The sequence below is a fragment of the Plutella xylostella genome, chromosome 16 (genome assembly GCF_932276165.1).
Source record: "Plutella xylostella chromosome 16, ilPluXylo3.1, whole genome shotgun sequence".
Taxonomy (NCBI): Eukaryota; Metazoa; Arthropoda; class Insecta; order Lepidoptera; family Plutellidae; genus Plutella; species Plutella xylostella.
The window spans coordinates 1,807,137-1,829,958 of NC_063996.1; the positions used below are offsets into that span (position 1 = coordinate 1,807,137).

General features: G+C 38.7%; 1 protein-coding gene across 1 annotated transcript in view; it reads left to right on the forward strand.

Annotated features, from left to right (window-relative positions):
* The window catches only part of LOC119693848 (calcium/calmodulin-dependent protein kinase kinase 1), a 181,936-nt gene that overhangs the window by 147,461 nt on the left and 11,653 nt on the right, over positions 1 to 22,822 (forward strand). Inside the window, exons 3-7 of the mRNA XM_038118667.2 lie at positions 9,596 to 9,661; positions 12,223 to 12,406; positions 17,847 to 17,900; positions 18,274 to 18,450; positions 20,433 to 20,580. Coding sequence (XP_037974595.2) covers positions 9,596 to 9,661; positions 12,223 to 12,406; positions 17,847 to 17,900; positions 18,274 to 18,450; positions 20,433 to 20,580 — 629 coding nt within the window. The remainder of the gene's footprint in view (positions 1 to 9,595; positions 9,662 to 12,222; positions 12,407 to 17,846; positions 17,901 to 18,273; positions 18,451 to 20,432; positions 20,581 to 22,822) is intronic.

The window sequence follows — 22,822 nt, forward strand, 5'->3', positions numbered from 1 at the left end:
TTCACTAAAAATGATTTACCAGACTTCATACGGCAAAGACTTGTATGGCAAATGGCAATGGCAAAATACTCATTTCAATTAATAATCTATGTGTTTCGCATGTAGCCAACTAACGCAATACCAAATAACTTTGCATTCACTAAGGTTGGCATGTGAATTTTCAAGCGTCTAACTTAAACGGTGCTATGCGATATCCCATAATATGACCGGTACAATTCTGATCAATAACTTTGCTCTAAATCGCGTCACGCGGAAATTTTATATTTATGCATTGAATAAAACATTTGACTCTGACCTTGACACCCCCTATTCCCCCTTAGGGGTTGAATATCCCAAAAACCCGTCTTAGTGAGCACCTAAGTTACAAAATGGACCCCATGCAGCACCAGACTCCCAGCACTTGTAGCTTCTAAGTTTTCGTAAAGACTCAGTGTGCACGTCACATTATAGATTATCATTTATTTCCAATAGGCTGATTAGTGATCATTTTGCTTCTCATAAAACTGGTTACTTTAGTTCTTTTTCTTTTTAAGTTTTTATTTTATAATGTCGTTCTCTCCTTTTGTATGTAGGTATTGTTCATAAATAGCGGTTGTTCATAACTCTTACGATTAGATTTAGTTTATTATAGGTATAGTTAAACCTCCCTGTACCATTTAACTAGTCTACCTAGAGTAACAGTAGAGTGGAAACTTGAGTAACATAATTTACTTTTGCATCGTTACCTATATTAAAATTTAGTTAAGTTTTCTCAGTATTATAAAATAAAATATTAGATATAGATTTGGTATATAACTCTGTAATGTAGAAAATATGTAACTTTTTATGTTATTATTTGTTTATAATTATAATTAAATTCTTAAAATGTAAAAGTCTAATTCGGAATTTGTTAATTAAATTTACTGGTTTTGAGTGAACTATGCACCATGTATTTATTAAGTTATAAGTTAAGTTGCAATTGTTTCAGAATGTACATTTACCTACCTATGGTAAAAATATTACATACATAATGTAACTATTATCATATGTTTAAAACAATTGTATTTTTATTTTTATTTTCTTCAAGAATTTGCACATTTATTGTTTTAAACTAATTTAATGTTTTATTTGGTTACTAGAGTACCTAACTGTTTAAGTTTAGCTAATTTCATTCCATTTTACAATATTTGGAGAAGTTACTGCTATGTATATTATAGCACAATATGAATATCTTAGGTAAATAGCTACTAGCTAGCTAATTACACTTTTCCACATGTGGTTGTAAGTGTAAGGGTCGCATTCTAGAACCCATATAAAAGATCTTTAGACTCTCAAGGGTAAATGTAGCATCAGAAATTCGCTAGTGCTGAGACTGGTTCTAGAATTCGATTCTTAGTTATTATTCATAAGCGTTTCATGACCCCAGATGTGACACACACTAACACTATACACTATTAGCTGTACTTTAATAAATTCAATCAGATAATAAAACTAGTTGAAAAAATATACTGATTTAAGTTAAATTGTTCACCAAAGCAACTGTAAGGTATCTATTTGCATCACAATATTTTCCCTACTGAATGTAACAAACTTTGAATAGTTTTTTTTTTATGTTGTGTTTGAAATGTGATTAGTTAAGGTCAAGGTCAGGGAAAACTATAGATCGCATCCAGTGTTATGCTTTGGGAGAAAAGCCTACGTCCAGCAGTAAAGAGCTATGCTGATGATGAGATTCAACATTAGTATTTTGTAAGCATTTGAGTTTCATCAATATCTATTAATAGACGTAGGATAAGGGAATACGAAACATCTAATTAATTGTAACTTCATTCACAATTTGACCTATCTAGTAGTTTACATTTACCCCATTACCCTTTAATTTTTAATTTCATCTGTAACTGTAGTTTTACTATTATTGGCTTTACTAAGTCAATCATCAGTTGTGAACCCAACCCTGTTGCATTAAGTGCACTCATAACTGGCTTAGGATACGGTGAAAAAAACCGGTGCCCCCTTACTTTACAGTCATAACAAGTCTCTAAAAGATAAGTTAAAACAGATCCAAAGTTGAGCTTTGAATAACATCACAATAGTTTTGATTGTTGTTAACATGTCCATCTTGTAACATATAAAAATATAAAGTATGTCATAATTACAAAAGAGCAGGGCCGCCTGTCCTGTAGGGCTGGAATCCCCACTGCTCATCAAGAATTGCAACAACAGGTCTAGATGAAAACAGCGCAAAACCAAATCATCCAATCTAAGTGCCTGTTTACCAAGTCAGTGTATGATACAGTTAGCAGCACTCTCTCTCTCTGAACACCACATTGATTGAGGAGAGACAACCTCTCACAAAAACAAACCTCAATTGACCAATCAAGTCTTCTTTTCTGCCAAGCACCTCTTCCAAGATCTGGCCATAATTTGTTCATACGGAACACACTTAAAAGTTTTCCTTGCCACTCTGGTCTAGTCAAGAAAATAGAGTTAAGACCTTCATACCAAATCTTAGCCAGACCTTGAAGCTTTTGCAGTGCAAAGTGAATGGTAGTGTTGTAAAGCTATCCCTTAAACATTCAAAAATATCTCTTTATCGAGACAAGACCAACCTCTTTACCTCAAACCAGTCCTTTGCTATCTCCAGCTTTCCTCTGCTCCAGCTGTCCTCTGCTACGGCTGTCCTCTCTCCGCTCCGGCTGTCCTCTCTCTGCTCTGGCTGTCCTCTCTCCGCTCCGGCTGTCCTCTCTCCGCTCCGGCTGTCCTCTCTCCGCTCCGGCTGTCCTCTCTCCGCTCCGGCTGTCCTCTCTCCGCTCCGGCTGTCCTCTCTCCGCTCCGGCTGTCCTCTCTCCGCTCTGGCTGTCCTCTCTCCGCTCCGGCTGTCCTCTCTCCGCTCCGGCTGTCCTCTCTCCGCTCCGGCTGTCCTCTCTCCGCTCCGGCTGTCCTCTCTCCGCTCCGGCTGTCCTCTCTCCACTCTGGCTGTCCTCTCTCCGCGGCTGTCCTCTCTCCGCTCCGGCTGTCCTCTCTTCGCTCCGGCTGTCCTCTCTCCGCTCCGGCTGTCCTCTCTCCGCTCCGGCTGTCCTCTCTCCGCTCCGGCTGTCCTCTCTTCGCCCCGGCTGTCCTCTCTTCGCCCCGGCTGTCCTCTCTCCGTTCCAGCCTCCAGCTGCCTTCTGCTCCTCTGCAGCCTCCGTCTGCTCCGCTCCAGCCTCCAGCTGCCTTCTGCAGCCACCGTCTGCTCCGTTCCAGTCTCCAGCTGCCTTCTGCTCCGCAGCAGCCACCGTCTGCTCTGCTCCAGCCTCCAGCTGCCTTCTGCTCCTCTGCAGCCTCCGTTTGCTCCGCTCCAGCCTCCAGCTGCCTTCTGCAGCCACCGTCTGCTCCGTTCCAGTCTCCAGCTGCCTTCTGCTCCGCAGCAGCCATCGTCTGCTCTGCTCCAGCCTCCAGCTGCCTTCTGCTCCTCTGCAGCCTCCGTTTGCTCCGCTCCAGCCTCCAGCTGCCTTCTGCTCCTCTGCAGCCTCCGTCTGCTCCGCTCCAGCCTCCAGCTGCCTTCTGCTCCTCTGCAGCCTCCGTCTGCTCCGCTCCGGCTGCCTTCTGTTCAAGCACAGACCCTGGCCCGGGCCTCATCCTCCATGGCACCCTGGACTCGGTGATCTCGGCCTTGGGCACCTTGGGCCCTTCTTCTTCTTTTCAAACCATGGTCCTGGGACCATCTTGGTCCCCAATGTGGTGTCTCTGAAACTCGCACACAAAAAAACATGGTTTGAATCGGCACCAGACATGTACCACCTCTTAGGCAGTATTAACTACTCTGTGTATAAGTTTTGGGACCAAATATCAATATGTCACTTGTTTCCAAAGGGATGCTTTATGGGTCGCGTAACTAACTATATTCATATAGACTAACAGTCATGTCTAGAAAACTGATTGTACTTGCATTCATAATTAAACACAATTTTTCCTCATTTTCTAACTATTTGAGGTTATGAAAACTTTGGCATTTAAGTTTAACTTCACTCGTGGGTAAAATATCCATTGTTAATTGAAGCTATTAAGTATACTATTGTATTCCACATAAAATCGTAGTATTCACAAGATTAATAAAGTCATTATTAAGATTCTTACTACAAAAATGCACGCGGAAACTTACCACTCCTGAAATGTTGCATACAGTCGCTAATCCTTCTTATGTGTGCTTGTATGTGTGAAATGAGACACCGTATAACTTTCGACCATTCGCTTATATTCGTACTTTTCGCACTTTCACAATTTTTAACAACAATCGCAAAATCCAAGAATCAATCCATCTCCAGTCCATAGACCAAATTCCCCAAACGTCACTTGTTTTTTTTTAAAACCTCCGTTACATTTTGTAGTTAAAATTCAATTCTTATTCCAACAATGTTAATGAACCTAACAGTTGAGAGCCTTTTTAATTACCACAGTACTTGCCTAATGTAGACACAAAAAAAAATACCTACGTATACGTTTTTTTTTTTTGATTGATCAATTAAGCTTTTTACTTCAATATTGCAGACGGCGTCATTAAGCTTGCTTTTTCCGTTTAAGGCCCGGGTCTCCTATTTACGCCATAGGTCGCGTCCAGCATCAAGCCGTAGGCCGCGTCACGATGCTCACTATAGAAATGTATTGATGCGGTCTCCCTCACACGCCGACGTTGGCGCGTAGATGTAGAGAGAATCGTGACGCGGCATACGGCGAGACGCTGGACGCGATCTACGGCGCGTAATAGGAGACCCGGGCCTAAGATAAGCGTTTTGTTTATGATAATAATTTGGAGCCTTTGTCTCCCGAACTGTTTCATTTCTCAGCAGTGTATAATGTTAGCAACAGGTATTTTAGGAAAGCCGGTGATTACACACATACAATGGCTTATAGGTATGCCACATCCTCATATACATAATAATATCCAAGGAACTATCACCGTAGTTCCCCACAGAGCAGAGTAAATACCGTTATTAATCTGTTCTGCATTGCATATAAGAGGCATTTATAACAAGCACATGTGTACAGTACTAGTAAGTAGTTAATTAGGTAAAATCGGTTCGGAAATATAAGGATTTCTTCATTCTGGAGTCGGTTTTCTTGTTGCGTAATCTAAGATTATTAAATAGATAAAATGCATGCATAAATCCATAATGCTCATGAGTGTATTGTATTATAAGGGCTAGTCAGAGATCTAGCTTTGTAATAACGTGATAGGCTGCAATCCGTATCGCCAATTTGGAATGAGATTTATTTATTTATTTATTTGAGATGATGCTCTTAGCACATAGCTAAGGATTGAACCCACGACCTCAAGAATGAGAGGACGAGACCTTATTAGTTACGCCACCGCGGCTGACTAATAGATAATGATAGGTCTAAAAGCGCCTGTCGGTGATTTAAATATCCAATCTAAATGTTAATTGTGTACAACAGGTGACAAAGGAGCCATTGATTTTAGTCACAATGTCATTAATACCTTCGGGTCCTCATTATGCCCTAGTAACGTCGTTACGGGATTATCACGTACCGTGTTACCACATCATTATTATTTTCATGCCAGTATGGTAAGGTCGCTAAATAAAGTGCTTATACAGGGTGTCGGGATTAAACTACAGTACGGTGTTTCCGCCAGAAACGGCATTTTTTGCGATTTTATTTTTGTAAACTTCTACATTCTATGTAGGTACGAGTTATTGGGAGCTAACTAGTTCAATCCATGTACCCCAGCATACCTGAAGGAGCGTTTTAGGATGCGTTGCTCTACCCACAGCTGTACCCTTCGATCATCGCAGAATCTCAGGCTGAATATTCCAGAACACAAAACCAAATTTTACAGTGAATCTTTTACTGTCCAGGCTGTATTGTTGTGGAATGATTTACCCACCAATATCAGACTTGCGCCATCGCTTGCATCTTTTAAAACCTTGCTGAACAAGCACTATCTCAATAAATTATCCTTACCAGCGTAATATATTTATATATATAATAGTATGTATTTATTTAAGTATATAAGTATGATGTATGTAGTTTATTTATATTACCTATTACTAGGTATAGATTAGGTATATACATTTGTAATTTTCTCCTTGTTATATGTTCTGTTTGTAATTTTTTGCACTTTCCCCTTTTCTTGTATAGTTTCTCTCCTCCGAGGTAGTCTGGAAGAAATTACTCTTAGTAATAAGGCCGCCATTTGTACCGTCTATATTGTACATTTCCTTGTGTAATTTATGTTTGTGTGTGCAATAAAGAATTATCTATCTTATCTATCTATCTAGGTTAAAAAATTATTGTTTTTTTTATTGGCGGCACTAGTTGGCCTTATAATATTATTTGTGTAGAAAATGTAATTCTCGCCACCCACTGGTTCTAAAACTTCAGTCATCTCCACGGAAACGCGAGTTAAATCCAATTTGTCTCCAAAGGCGGAAGATAGAGGCTACAAGTTTGTGACAACCACGTTCTAATCTAATAGATACTGAACAGAGTACAAAAATATCAGTGGTCGTCTTGTCAGGTCAATACTGTACCCCTAACTGGGGTAAATATTATACAAGAAACAAAACAATACAATTGACTTTATTTGCACAACAGTTCTCTTCATTGATAACATTTTGATTGTAAATTTATTGCAAATATGTTAGCTAATAAACTATCATCATCATCATCAGCCAACAATCATCCACTGCTGGAAATAGGCCTCTCCCAAGGAGCGCCACAACACTCGGTCCTCGGCCAATAAACTATAAAAACACTAAAATAAATAATGAAATTGAAAACCGACTTTAAATACCAGCTTGATTACGGGCGCGAAGTGGTAGGTTTTTTAATTTATTTAATTTTGAATATTAATATAATATATTATGGGAACGGTGGTAAATTCATATGGGGCCTTTGCCCAGCAGTGGGACACCACAAACGCTGCATAAAAAAATATGGTTTAGTATTCCGGGCATATTTTCCTGCCTTCCAGTTGGGCACTGATAAATCGTCACCCTGAATAACGAGTGGCGATGTTTACTTGCAAGGGACTGGCGACTGGAACTTTATTTAAGTTCAGCAAGAGTCTGCAAAATCGATTAACCGACTGGGGTAGTGACGTCATCGTGTCCGATAGATACCTTCATAGAAGTATATTATTTATAATAGACATCACATCAAGAGATGCCGTATTCTACTACAACAAATTCGCAACCGTTACACCAAAATTTGACCAACATCCTTGACACGGGACTTGACTAATGGTTTTGAGTACTGATAAAAAAAAAGGCCCTAAATCAGTCTTCAGTGAACAGTTTGCATACTGGGGACGCACGCATCCTTATAATCGTATACTACACTCACGGGCAATGAAATCGTTCCACTCACAAAATGCCGACACCAAAAGACCCAATTTTTTTCTAATATTCCATTTAAAATTAGAACAAAATATGATTGTGTTTAGTAGGTAATATCCTGATGCTCCGTTAAATGTACTTCAATGTTGCAGAAGGCGTCATAAAGCTAGCTTTTTCCGTTTAGGAGAAAATGTGTGTTTTTCTGAGTGCAACCTTTTCATTGCCCGTGAGTGTATAACCCACATTTGCACATGGGAACACAGCCAGATGAAAATGGGGTTAGCGTACCAAAGAATACCTCAGTTAGGTAAGCATCCATAATAGAATACTGTATTATTTTGCATATAAAGGCGGGTCTACACTCTTCACCCCTTACGTTCACACTCTGCTAAACACCTGAACCTCTATAAATTAACCCTTCAAACGCTAAGGTGGCTATGACACAGCACGAGAAGTGGGACTTTACATAATAGCACCTGGTCTATTTTTTTTAGACTTACACTTCTTTTTAACACCCGACGAAAAAAGGGGTTTTATAAGTTTGACGTGTCTGTGTGTGTATCTATCTGTGATAGCTCTCAATCAGCTTAACCGATTTTAGTTTTTTAGGGTCGTAGGTTATATTATCTCATAGCCATGTTTCATGAAAATTGGTTCAACACTTTAAAAGTTCTGCGAATTTTTGGTTTTCAATATCGGGGGTTTTAACGTTGGTCAGGTTATTAATTCTAAGCCGTGGCTTAGCCACTGCTTAGCGTGCATTCATTTCATATTTTTTTTATTTATTTATCGTATGGCTTTCACAGGTTACATAAAAAATATTAAAATAAGAATTTACACAGGTCACTAAAAACTACAATTATTTAAATATGCAGTAGCTCTGCTGGTGAGGTTGGTGAAGTCATCGGCAGGTCCGGTATATTTTGTGATGGGACACTGGAAAACGATGTGGTCTTTGGTCTGCTTTGGGTGTCCGCATCCGCAAGCTGCTGACTCGATTTCATAAAGTCCATCACTTAAACAGTCAAATAATCTTAGCTTCTGGAATATAAATTACAAAGTATTTTACAGTAGCTCATTATAATTCTGCACGAAGATTCATCAAAGGAAAATTATAACATTGTTTATGTTTAGCAAATAAGAACAATCTACCCCTGTAAGTCAATTATCTTAAGAACAGTATCGGTAACATTCTCTGTACTAACAGAGCACCTTTAAATTTTAATTTCTTTAGTTACAAGTTCCTTTTGGCAAACCGTTTCGTTGTACATTATGTTTCAATTATACTGAAGCCACAGCTTCGCTTTAATTACAAACGCTTGAAATAATATAGACAAAATATAGGTATTATAAAATTATGAATAATATGACTTAAACCAAACAAAAACGGTTTACTTATGAGTTTGGATTAAAGTTTATTTCTATGGGAGTATCTATAGAAATGCGTAGTTTGACGAATGTATCGTCGCGATATCCTAACCTGTGGAGACAGCTTAAGCTACCTATATAGCTAGTGTTTGACACCTGGATAAAAGCTTCAACATGTAAGTTCAGTCTCGTTACATCACAAGATTCTCTGAGCCTATAGCTACCGGAAGTAAATCTAACATTCTCTTAGCTATTGTCCCATACATAACCATAAATGCTGGTGCCCCTACAGCCACGGGCGCGCCCTGCCCCACTTTGATGTTTGCGCAGTCTAATCGTGTGAGGAAACTAGCATTAGGTATGTTTATGTTTTATGCTCACCCTACTCGCAAAGAGCTGGAAAACAAACGGTCTGGGAAAGCGATGAAATACGCCCTTTTGCGTGAATTTTCAGCTGAAATAACGTGAAGGAAGGTTGGTTTTTGTGATCATCAGCTCTGGTGCTAATGCTTTTTTTAAGTACAGCTAGATGTGTTATTGTAAATAATGTATACAGGGTGTTTTTAGTGAAAGAGGGTGGTTCTAAACAACGTTTGTTGAAAGACTATAGGAATCTCTCTGGGAGTCACCATCATTGCGGTGGCTTACTATGTTATATTCAATTTATATTAGTCGATGAAATAGCCAAACCAGCGAGGGTCAGATATCTGCATAGCAGCCTGTATTGTCGCCTCCTGCCCGCAGGACTGACGACCTTAGGCGGGTAGCCGGTAGTGGTTGGATGAGGAAGGCCGAGGGCCGAGTGTTTTGGCGCTCCTTGGGAGAGGCCTATGTCCAGCAGTGGATGAATATTGGCTGATGATGTGATGAGATATACCTAATACTCACAATCACTAATTGTTTGTCCTCAGGCATTCTGCAGTGGACGTCACGAGCAATGGCAGCGATAAGAGATGGCCGATCGAGGAGAATAACAGGTAGGTACTAGGTATTTAATGTAATGTATACTAGCTGTTCCCGTGAGCTTCGCTTCCCCTTAAAAAGTTTTCCCGTGGGAATTCCGCACTAAAAAGCTACCTTTGTGTTAATGCAGGGTGTCAGCCAACTCCATACCAAATTTCGTTAAAATTGGTTCAGCCGCTTTGACGTGAAGAGGTAACAAACATACACACAAAATTTCGTCTTTATACCATTAGTAGGATTACCTTGTGACGAGCAATAAAAAAGTTCCACTCACAAAATGCGGACACTAAGGCCCAGTTTTTGATCCGTGGTAATCTTTAACCATTAGTCAAGTCACGTGTCAAGCATGACATCTGCATACGAATTTCGTTGGTTTTTAACTAATGGTAGGCATTTTTGACCAATGGGTGAGTTAACTAGGGATCAAAAAACTGGCCCTAAGTGGCCTAAATTTTTAAAATGCATGTAGATAATTACAATTTGAACACAATATTTACCCTTTTTCTTCGGTAATATTCTGACGCGATGTTAATAAAATGTACTGCAATATTGACGACCGAATGGCGTAGTGGTTAGTGACCCTGACTACTGAGCCGATGGTCCCGGGTTCGATTCCCGGCTGGGGCAGATATTTGTTTAAACACAGATATTTGTTCTCGGGTCTTGGATGTGCCCGTAAAATGGCAATAGGCCCGCCCCCTATTACATTGGGACTAACATAACACTCTGGCGAAAAGTGGGTGCAGCAATGCACCTCTGCCTACCCCGCAAGGGAGTACATTAGGACAAAGCGTGAGTGCGTGTTTTTTTTTTCAATATTGCAGACGGAAGCTACTTATTAAGCTACTCCGTTACTTACCGTTTAGGAGTAATTCGGTTCGGTGTTATTGTCACTGGAACTTTTTCATTGCTCGTGAGTGTATAATAATTATTCCATTCACGCTAGGCTATATATGTATATATATATACATATATATAGCCTTATATTTATATTATATATAATACGTGTTAATCCAGGGTGTAATATATATATATATATATATTTATAATTTTTTATATATATATATTTAAATGTAAATAGTTGACACCCTGGATTAACACGTAGGCTACTTTTAATCCCAGAATTCTCACAGAAAAGACTCCGAATCTCGCTGAAAAAGCTAGTAATTTCAATATAACCCAACCAACAACGTAAACGACCCCCGACATTCATCACTAAAAGTCGCATTTTTTAACAGCTGAGTACCTATTTTGATAAAATATTTCTAAGAACCATCGGAGTAACATTACCTCTACCCATAAAATCTAATCGAAAATATTTTCAGCCGTTCGGGAGCTACGCTACCACAGACTTTACACACAGACATGTTAAACTTATAACAGTACTCTTTGTCCGTCGGGGTTCAAAAGTAAGTTTCAAAACTTAGGCAAGTACTTACTAACAAGATCGATACACCTAGATCCGTCCAGTGTGAGCTGGCCATGTCTGAACTCGATAAATAACTAAGTCTCAATCCGCAAAGTGCTACCGACGATGGATCCAACATTCAAACTTTCAAGATACAGGAGGGTTACTCTATACTGACGAAAACGAGCGAACGAGAGCTGTCGTGCAATCGCCACGTTTAATACAACGAGATACAGACGTGGGTCGCGCAGCAGCGCTCCGAAACTTAGTTTTTCGTCACATAGAGTGACCCCCCTTCAGTTGTAAATAAGTTAAATGAAACCCTTTTGTGCTACGGAATTGAATTTCAGTAGCAAACTACATATTTTATAATATTTACTAGCAGTTGCACGCCTACTGCGGTAGTAAAAAATGTATAAGGAATTGCATAAGTAAATCCATAATAATATTTATCATACTTACCAACTTTTGCGTTTACATTATTAATAGTAGAGTGTATGCATCATCATCCTCAATAGCATCATTGCGAGTTTGAAAAACCTACATCATTGTGCTACTTTCTTCTCCATGTGGCGTCATAATTTGTCTAAAAATATTATGATGAAGTTCAAGATAGCTCCAGTGAAACATCGTCGGTTGATGATGATGACTTAATATTAAACAACTATGCGCCGTATAAAAAGAGATGAAAAATACTTATTAATATTACTGAGCAACCAGGCTCGCTTTCCGCATTATGCCACAGCAACCGGCAATTAAGCGTGAATAATAAAAACTGTTGAATTAATTAAAACCGACTTGGCTTCCCCGCAAGCCGGGAGTAATCTTTGTATACCGCAGATTTTGCTACAAATTTTTAATACAGGCAAGCGTGGGACGGCCTTCTTGCCGCTTGACCTACAGAGTGGCTGTAGAGATGTTTATGATCCCAATAGCCGACTCGGAAGTGAATTTGGTAGTTTGACATTTCTAAAAAAAACAATCACGAGCTATGAAAAAGTGCCACCTGTATCGTGAGGGTACAATCACTCCTCTGACACAACCAAAAACCCATTCAAACCAATCTTTATCTTCTCACCCAATCATCAACCCTCTCTCCCAACAACCACTCCTTGCGTGACTACACGCGTCTCTCTCAGTCACTACATCCATCTCTCTCTCTCGCAGACTATCAGCACCCACCGGCGACCGCTCGAACCTGCTGCGCTCGCACGCGGCGAAGTCTGCGGAGTGCTCGCACGGCTCCCCGCGCCCCCGCCGCCTGCCCCGCGAGTCCCGGCGGGTGTCGCTGGCGCAGGCGCCCGGGTACGTGCAGCTCAACCAGTACAGGCTGCTCGAGCCTATTGGACAGGTAAGCTGGCATTCTATTCTATTCTATTATCTGTGGGATGTAAGGTTTAAGTACCTGCACCCCTCCCATTTTATTACTAGTCTAAGATCAAAAGATTCAAAGACATTAAGAGAGAATAGTCGAGGCACACCACCGCCTGCACCTACTATGCGGATGACACCGAGGACGCTATCGGCAACCTCGCTAAAACGGCAATAACAGCGCCAAAGAAACGCATCCTCGAGTACAATCTAAAAATGGCAGTTAAGAATCGAGACGAAGAGGTCATTGCACTTTCTGGGGAAATGTTAAGAAGGCAAAACGGGGCGGAATAAATCATAAAATATAATTTTGGTTAAGAGCGCAAAATATAGGTCAAATTGGGAAAATAATTTATATAACTAACCTATTGATTATTATATCATAACTAACAATTAAAATAAGTTATCTTTAAGAACAGAGTCACACACTAACATCAGGCAAAACATGACCTATAACGACTGAGGGGCCGAGCCATTGCCAGGTGTCTACTAAGTTCTCCGAAGACAGCTGGCATTGGCCCTGTCCTTGTTAAGTTTGTTGCCATTACTAATGTAAGTGTGACTCTGAAAACCATTAATTTAAAAAAAAAGGAAAAAAAAAAAATCTTGTAAAATGAGATACACGGCTGGGGGTTTTTAGTCGGTTAACGCCCGACACTACCTGGGTCCTCTTCCCAGGTGTCCATGTGGATTTTCCCCCAGCAGTGGAAAAAAAAAAGGGAAAAAAGAAAAAAAAAAAAAAAAAAGAACAATATATATATAAAAGATAGAATATATATACCTATATATAAATGAAACTTCCTTACCGAGTAGAAAGTAGATAAAAGAATTAAAAACTATCTCATAAAAATTACCACTCTTCAAAAGGCACGGACATAAAGTCTGTGGAGTGATAACAATTTCTTAGAAAAAAAAAAAAAAAAAAAGATCAAAAGATTTAATAAAAACTATATAGCGGGAGAATACGTAAAAACATATATCTACTAATTTCAGAAAATTATTTCAGTACGCCAAAAACCAAAAAACCTATTTGTAGTCTTAGATAGCTTGATTAGCTTTTGGAACATGGCAGCCGATTTGTTGGGACAGTTCAGTCTGTTGAACAATACCTGTAACATATTTCGGTATTCCACCGAGTATGGAAAACAATTTCTAATCTGAAATCCAAAGTTCGCAGTCTTCCGCACAGTTGTCTGTAGTCACAGTCACCCACACAGTAGGCTGTAGTGCCACGATTCTGCCCACTGTGTGGGTAGTGGGCAGAATCGTGGCCCAACCGTGAGCTTCAATGAGTCGTGAAAGTGCTCGGATATTAACCGACTTTCAGTTGATTGCATCCTTCGGAATACAACGAGAAGCTGTCATTGTTATTTTGGTAGCGATCTACAAAATATTTACTTAGTAGGTGCTGCAATAAGTTGCTTGAATAAAAAAGTGGGGTTACTTCCTAAGCAATACATAATACAACCTACATAATTAATAACAATATAGATATTAAACAAAATTAAACTGTCCTCATTGTCTTTCGCACTACCTATCACTTTCTCCACAACGCCCAAGGTTAACTGGAAGAGAATGCTTTTAGCATTAAGTTCGCCTATGTACAAAATTAATTTATGTGCAATAAAGAATTTAATAATAATAATAATAATTATGCACTCAAATCTTGTAACTGTAAATTTACATAGGTGACAATAATGCATAAATGCACTACTTTAGTAAAGTTTTTAATGTACTCACTACTCACGTGATACTTAATTTATTTAAAAAATCATTCATATTTCAGACAGTCTGTTTTCAACCTACAACAAAGTAAAATGAAACCAAACCTCAAAAACCCCGTAAAATTTATATCCTCTCTATATTCTTGTAACAAAGCTCTCCGTACAATTCCTTTGTGAATTAATAAAAAGATTACGAAAGAGATGTAGCAGTTCCATTCCTAGCTACATAATGTATGGAATAGTGTTCCCAAAAGTTTCCTTTGAGTGTCTATTTCCGGAAATGAGGGCCATCTGAAGATCACAGGCCATGGGGCGCGTGGCGACCGACTATTGTTGAATTTTCCACTGTGTAACCTAAAGTGTGACATTTGGAATGAGTGGGGTCACTCTACATGACGAAAAACTAAGTTTCGGAGCGAGCGAGCCACGACTCTATCTGGTTGTATGAAACGTTCCGATTGGCCGACAGCTCTCGTTCGAAAGTTTTATGTCAGTATATAGAGTAACCCTTCAGATCGTGATAAAGGTAACGTTGGAAACCAATAAAATTCATACTCTACAAATTTCTATGGACATGAACAACATATCGAATATCAACAAGTGTCTAAATTATTCGAAATCGCAGCACTGTGTCTGAATATTGCTATAATAATCGGAAATGTGTTAAGTACCTACGTAATTCTTGACTTACGGAAGGATTCATCATCATCAGGTATGACTACTGCACGACAGTGCGACGCCACGTGGTTGGTTATAATATATTCTGGCATTGCCATAGTAAAGAATTGACTCATTGAACTTAATCTTATATTAATTTGTTAATCAATAAAATTATTTATGAGTTATATGTTCAGTGAATAAATTAATTAACTCATGAAAGTTCCCTTCATGAAAGTTATCTATTTCCATCTAACCGTGTGCACACTTTGCAACAAATAAGAGAACAAGTATCTAATAATAAATGAAACATCCCACTCACAAACCCAAAACAATAATACAAGTTATATTATTTTCCAACAATGCCCTTATCTGAAGTGGAACCTTCTTCAGGTAACTTGGAGGTTTTCACCAAGTACCTACCTGTTGGAGTGAGCCCTTACGGTCTTAATAACGTTTCACTTATACAGGGTGCCCAGTTGAAACTTAATATAACTAATTACGCCGAATAAAGAATTGGTATTCTTAGCCGTGGTGATTATTTTACGGGTAATGATCGGTGTTAAAAAAAATACTTAACCAAAGATTAACCGGGACGAGGTTAATCAAGAATAACCAACGTTAAAAACCCTCGACTGAATGTCTACACCAAAAGTCGCATAACTTTTGAACGGCTAAGGCGATTAGAACACACGGGGTACCTATGACCTAAAAAGCAACTCGGATATTGTTTCTGCCGCAGCAGTTTGAAAGACACAGATACACGGATGCCTTAAACTTAAAACATCCTTATTTTTCATCGGGGGCAAAGAGTAGTTTTCACTTTTATACCTCGCAATCCAAACTGGCCCACTCTCGCCCACAAGCAAGCAATTTTCTGAGTGAACTATTACAATATAATTCTACCTCGTACAATTTTCACAAGAATCTCTCCCGTCCCGACTAAATCCTGAACACAGTGCGGCGAAAATGAGAAACTTTGTTTTAACTTTAAGCCAAAATTAGACGCTTCGACGTTCTAGCAAGCGAAAACAAGCTTAGGGACTTAGTTTGGAGCATCGTGAAAATTACAAACACCTCAATGCTACACACACCTGGCGCTCGGTATTGGTACAGTCGGCGTAAGAGATAAGTCATAAATTGTGTATGTGAATTTCACGAATGTGAAGTTTGATCCTAAGGGACAGAACATAAAACGTGAATACTATAATTGCTTTCAGTTTTTACGTGTGACTATGAACAGCAATGAACAGAATGCAATGAATCTTACGAAGTAACTGAAAAACGGTAAATCCATAACTTCATACTCAGTAAAATACCTATATTTTTATGTCTTTGAATTTGGATATCATTTAGATCTGTGTTGTCAAACTATCGACACCACTTTAAAATAAAAGTTCCGATAGCAGTTGACAATTAAATTAAACGCATTGCATTGAGTATTCTTTGTATAGACATTAAGGCGAATGTACGGTGGCCTGCGCCTAAAAGTATACAGGCGGAGTTTTTAAAATAGCGATCCCTGATGATGAAGGGACCAGCTACATCTGTTATAAATCCGGGGACGTGTTGTGTGTGATGTGTGTAGCAGTGGTGTTTATGTGGATGTGCTTGAGCAGCATGTGAGCTTGAGATCGCTATTTTAAAATCTCCGCCTGTATACTTTTAGGCGCAGGCCACCGTACATAATATATTAATTATAAAAAAATATGAAAATCCGTTTGGTCCGATACGTACGATACCGATAGGTGGCTGCTTACCTTTATGAAGACAACAGTAGGTATTTCCCCTATTACGAAACCCCACAAGCTTACTCCACATGCACCGATTCCCGAAATCCGATAAATACAGCAATATCAATAAATAAAACTGAGTACTCTAGCTAGCAGCTAACCCACTACATAACATACGGCTAATGGCTACCGACTCTCATGTAATATTAGCTCAGGGGTGGCGTAGTGCAGCCTAGGGAGGCTTTGATATCGATAACTAGGTAGGTATATCGATAACGATATGCAATAAGTAAATTGACAAGTGGAATCATTTAGATTTATGTCAGACATTGATGTTGATTCTGAAGGCCTTTAATTTTTATAATTTTATTTCAAACAAAAAATCACAGGGGATGAGGTTTACGAAAACTCTCAGAGTTGAATTATAAACAAATAATTTAAGCTTTTCACAGGACTAAAATTTGAATTAGAACCTTCAGAACTAATATCACTGTGATACGTACGTGACACAGACAAAACACATCATTGGTTATTTACCTTTTAAAAATGCGGTTTTACTTACAATCAGTTGCTATACACTGAGAAACAAAATATCGATACGTCGACAGCAGGGCTACTTACTAGAACATCCCTATACTGCAGCCTTGAGTTTTGCAGATGCATGCTTTCAGTGAACTCTTGGTTAGATTCAATTATGTATGAATGTAGACTATTGTACCTACATCCTACAGTGCTTTGTTCTCTACAAGAGAGAGCACTTCTTTAAATAATGAGCACTGAACATTATATGGGTGTTACTTTGAATAGGTTTTTGCGAGTTCTTCGTTGCTGCCATGATTAAATTTCCTCAGTATGACGTCATGTACTAGATTCTGGGAAGTCGTTACCAAAATGAGAAACTGGAGTGACAATGATTATTGGCCATTGGTCATTGATAGCCTTCTCGTTACAGAAATAATTAATAATTACCTATGTTTCTCGTACGGCGTACCTATACCTATTACTACTCGCACTGTGCAGAATGTTCATACATTGCGGTGGAGACAAAATTACAACGCATATACTTTACCTACATCACAAATTACATAGCTACCATTTCCTACATGCTGCGATGTTACTTCCAAACTTCACAACGTACAAACTTTCATATTTTATAAGGATTTCAGGTTTTTTTACGAGTTCCCGCCACATTTAACTTCGTACGCCATCTTTGTTTTTCGTCTGCCGTATATTCTGTTTTTACCCCAGTTTACTGCCAGGTTTATGAGGGAAGTTTCTGTTTAACTGAATTTGTTTTTCCTTACAGGGTTCTTACGGCATCGTTAAGTTAGCCTATAATGAAGAGGATGACACACATTATGTAAGTATTCAATTATTTTTACTGCATGTTTCACAGTGGTTATTTTTAGGATTAAATCTGAGTACTAAAGACAGAGAAAATTCGATTTTATCAAGCTGCTAACTTTTATGTAAGTGTGATGACAATAATTGTTATTGTTAAAGTATAAAAAATTTGTAAGTATTCTTAAAATGTACTCATGTCTAACAACATAACACTGGCGGTGGAAATTGGGTTCAGTAATGTATCCTGTCGATGTATTAAATTGTAAAGGTACTTACAATCAGATGCACTACCTTCATAAGTGGAAACCGTGACTGTGGAAGACTATATAGGTATTGTCTGGCTTTACCAATACTACCACCAACTTCTAACCTTCTTCCACCTTCCGCAGGCAATGAAGATCCTATCAAAACGCAAGCTCATGCGGCGCTGCGGGCTGTTCGGCCGGGCTCCCCCCCCGCGCGCCGGCGTCACGCCCTCACCCCCGCCGGACCCCCTGCAGCGGGTGTACCGCGAGATCGCAGTGCTGAAGAAACTAGACCACCCGAATGTTGTGAAGTTGGTTGAGGTAATCGGAAATGGGGGGTGTTGGGAATAAGGAGATAGTCGTGGCTTGGCGGCATCAGCGCTAAAATACCTTACCTACCTCAACAAACATTGAAAGTACCAAGTACTTGGGGATTTTCAGGAACTGCTACTTCGCATATAAGATTTAGGCAGCTAAAGCATTTATCAACTACGATACACCCTGGACAGTCAGCTGATGACAGCTAATCTGACTGGCTAATCGTGTCACCGCGGTGACAAACCCTAGTTCAACTCTAGTGCTACTAACTCCTTTCGTGTACCACGCACCAATAGGGAATATGCAAGTGGTTCAAATAAAGGTCAAATATTATTTATAATAAACTTTGTTGTTTCATAACTACGACTCCATCATTATTTTTGATTATAATTTATTTTTGAGCAAGTAAATGAAGTTGAAAAGTACAAAAAAACTTCGGTAAATTCTAACTTCCGAGAAACGTCACCCATTTTCTTAGGGCGGATGTGACGTCATAATTCTTTATATATCAATCTCAGAATAATAACTTCTTTGCGTTTGCGTATAGTTAAATAAATGTCAAGTGTAAACAAAGAAATGTTAATGTCACCGAGTATTTGTGATGCTCGTTGTGATCAGATACGATGGATCACATAAAAATTCTTCCAATACGAGTAGATCCTAGCCTCCTATAACCTCTCCACTTCTTGTTTGATATGCTTGTTTGTTTGCAAAGTTTAGGACTTTTTATATTTTTTGTTGGTAGTGTATGGGCTGCCACTAGTTGTTCTATTGTAATGAGGCGTAAACAGCCATTCGCTAGTCAACGAGCCACTCAAATATGCTCCATATTGCAACACAATAAAATTAAATTTGTATTGTAAGTATTATGACATGAACATGACACAAGTTGCTCTTTCTACGTTTAGGTTATAATGGCAGTCGTTAGTATATTTCAAAAGTTGTTATTTTTTTCTAAATTAAGTTATGGAAGAATTCTCGTAATCAGAAGAACTGGACACATTAAATTTATTACGCAGTATGAACGAGTAAACTGTGGCCAGCTGCGGAAAAGGACAGCAAAGACTATTGAAAAGTCGAGAGCCGTGTGCCCAAATATTAGGGAATATGCATATATTTTTATACTCTTATTCGATAGTTTAGATAAGGGGGTTTAGACCTTTGAGATATGCACAATGGTTCCATTCAAGAGAGCCAGGTGCAGGTTCTTACACCCCCACAGATAATAGAATAGAATGACCCACTAACCCTAGTCTCTCTTACTGAGAACCAAAGTTACAGTAAGTACTTACATACAATACAAATATTACTTTATATTCATATTGCCATAATAGCGTAATATTGTGTACAAAGGTCCTCTGGTTTGCGCGCTCCCATTTCAAAAGAGCTACTAGCAGCTATTTACGAGCTCCCATTACAAAACAGCCACTGGTCACACTTTATTACCATTACAAAACAGCCACTGATCACACTTTATACACTTCCTTTTTCGTTTGTTACCATGACAACATTGGTTTGTTGAAAATACAAAAGTACTCTGTGATTACTTGATTAGGTAAAAAATCTATGCCGACTGACGGGACTCATTATTCTGAGCCGTGAAATTAAACGATTATGACGTCACGACAGCCCGCCATCCTGACGGGAATTTCAAAGTGGTCGTGATGGTTGTAATTTTTTAACTTTCTTTAAAATACCTTAAATTACTTATTTTGCCGTTGAATTTTTTTTTACTATAATAAAGTGATGTAAAACTATCCAATAAAAGTATAAAAAAAAATTACGCATATTCCCTATTCGCTAAAACAAAAGAAGACGAAAACCTAATATATCAAGGGGGTCACTCTCTAAGACGAAAAACTAAGTTTAAGAGCGCTGCTGCGAGAGACATCTCTCGTCCTTTAATTTTTCGACAGTATAGACTAACCCTCCATGTTCCAAACACTACAACTTCTGCAGCCAGCATAACCAGACCTCCTCCCCAGGTGCTAGACGACCCGGCAGAGGACCAGCTGTACCTGGTGTTCCAGCTGTTGGAGGGCGGGCCGGTGGTGGAGGTGCCCAGCGACTCGCCGCTCAGTGAGGACCTGGCGAGGCGGTACTTCCGGGACGCGCTGCTGGGCGTTGAGTACTGTGAGTTCCTTTTAGATACAGTATACGAGTACTTTATATATATATCAGTATACAGATACAGTATTCCCCTTTATGTATCGCTTTTAGTGATAAGACTGCCTTTTTTGTACCTATGTGTTTGTATTTAAGCTTTGTATCTATTCTTGTGTACAAATAAGGAATATTCTATCTACCTATGTATCTATAATTTATTTTGTACACCAAAAAAGAATAATAAAATTAACAAATTGTAACTTGATTAGGGTAGAAAACGCGGTCTTATCACTAAAAGCGATCTCTGCTAGACAACCTTTGGATGAAGCCTCCATCATGGAGGCCATGGAGGTTCCATCATGGAGGGAATAACATCAGATTAAGAGTGGGTTGGCCTTTTGTAAGCTATGTAAAATAAACACTTGGAAAATGACCAATTATCTTATATTAATCTCAGATACTAAATTGACAGATTCTGAACGGTTCATTAACAGTCGATTGTCCCGCCATTAAGTGAGGTATCGTTTTAATGGCGGGACAAGCGACTGTTGATGAACTGTTCAGAATCTGTCAATATAAGTAGTATCTGAGATTAAAAAACAGACTTTACCTCTAAAGGTTGTTGAAAAAAGAGCAGTCATTTGTGATGCGAATACTGAAAAGTTCAGATAAGTAGATCATTAACAAAAGGTCGGTAAATACCGTATTCGCTTCAACAGTTCCGCATACACACGTTAACAAGAACACTGCAAACTTATGACTTATAGTTCAAGTTTAAAAACTTAAAAAGAATTGCTATGCAAATGCAAAAGTTATCTGCACATTTTTATCAATAACTCGACAAAGAACTTTGCTCTAGCATTTAAGTAATTTTCTTTAAATTGATTCAATTGCAATTTGGTACGGCTACCCTTTGATGTCTTACTTTACCTCTGCAAACCGTGCACGATAATAAATGGTTTATTCTATTTAATTTAATTTTCCTACCTATTCTTGAAATAAAAATTCAGTTTAATTTAAAAGTTGGAACTACATAGTGGAAGTTTCATCCAGTTAAAAATAACTATGAGAAAAAGTTTGAGATGATTAAGTTGAAGACGTGGAAAAGTTTAGTAAAAAGAAAGCTTCAGGTAGAAAATATAACCTCCATTTTCTCATAACCGGTGAAATAGGTTGAGTTAATGGTTCTATCATTCTATCATTATTAACTGGACCTGTCTCGGGGCCCTATTGCATACATACATACATATACATACATAATATGCTGAGGCCTGTCTCCCAGAGGGGTAGGCAGGCAGAAAGGGTTCCCCTCATCTCGCCTAATCTTTATTGCCCTAAACTCGTTTCGCATAACTCGAAAGGTCTAAACTTTTTTGGTAGAATCATCACTTTGCCAAGTCTTACGTGGCATAAGACTCGTTTCGTCTAAAACTCTTTTGGTACAAACTTGAAACACCTAAGTCTCGTTTTCTCAAATTGTTCGTATAGGTATAATCTTGTTTCTCCTAATATTATCTTAATAAATACTATATAAAGTATGTTGTAAATGTACAAATTTTGGTATTTTTCTCCTACATCCCGAAAATCACGATATTGAATGATCAAAATATCGAAAGTGAATGACCATCATAATGATTACAAACGCCATTAAACCCCATGGGATCGAAACCTAAAGATAAGTGCGACGACGAGCAAAGCGAGGAGGAGCGTATTAGGTGCACATTATCGTCAAAAGCAAAGCGGAGCGCAGCGAAGCGGAGCGGAGCGTTTTCCACATAGCGGCCACAATACAAGGCACCAGTTTGCGCTATGTAGGGAGACGCTCCATCAAAGTTAAAGCTAACGAATATTATTACTTTGTATAACCTATGCCATAGCATTATTAGGCTATTCAAGATTTGGCCATATCATTATTAGGCTAAATAAGATTATGCGAAATAACTTTTTACTAAAAGAGATTTATGCCATACGATTTTCGGCGAAACGAGACTTTGACCAAACGTTACTATGCAATATGAGATTAGGCAAATAAATCTTAGGCCAAAAAAGGTAGAACCAGGCAGAAACTATGGACCCCACGTGCCACGATCCTGACATAATACTTCTTAACCCTAATGTTACAATAATAACAATAAATGCACCAAAAATCCCTTAGTAATTTGGATAATTAAGTATAACTACTTTTTTTTTATTCGTAATTATTTGATTTTACGACTTCTATCATGTACTTACAATAATATTGTACTGCAAAATGTACCAGATGTTTGTA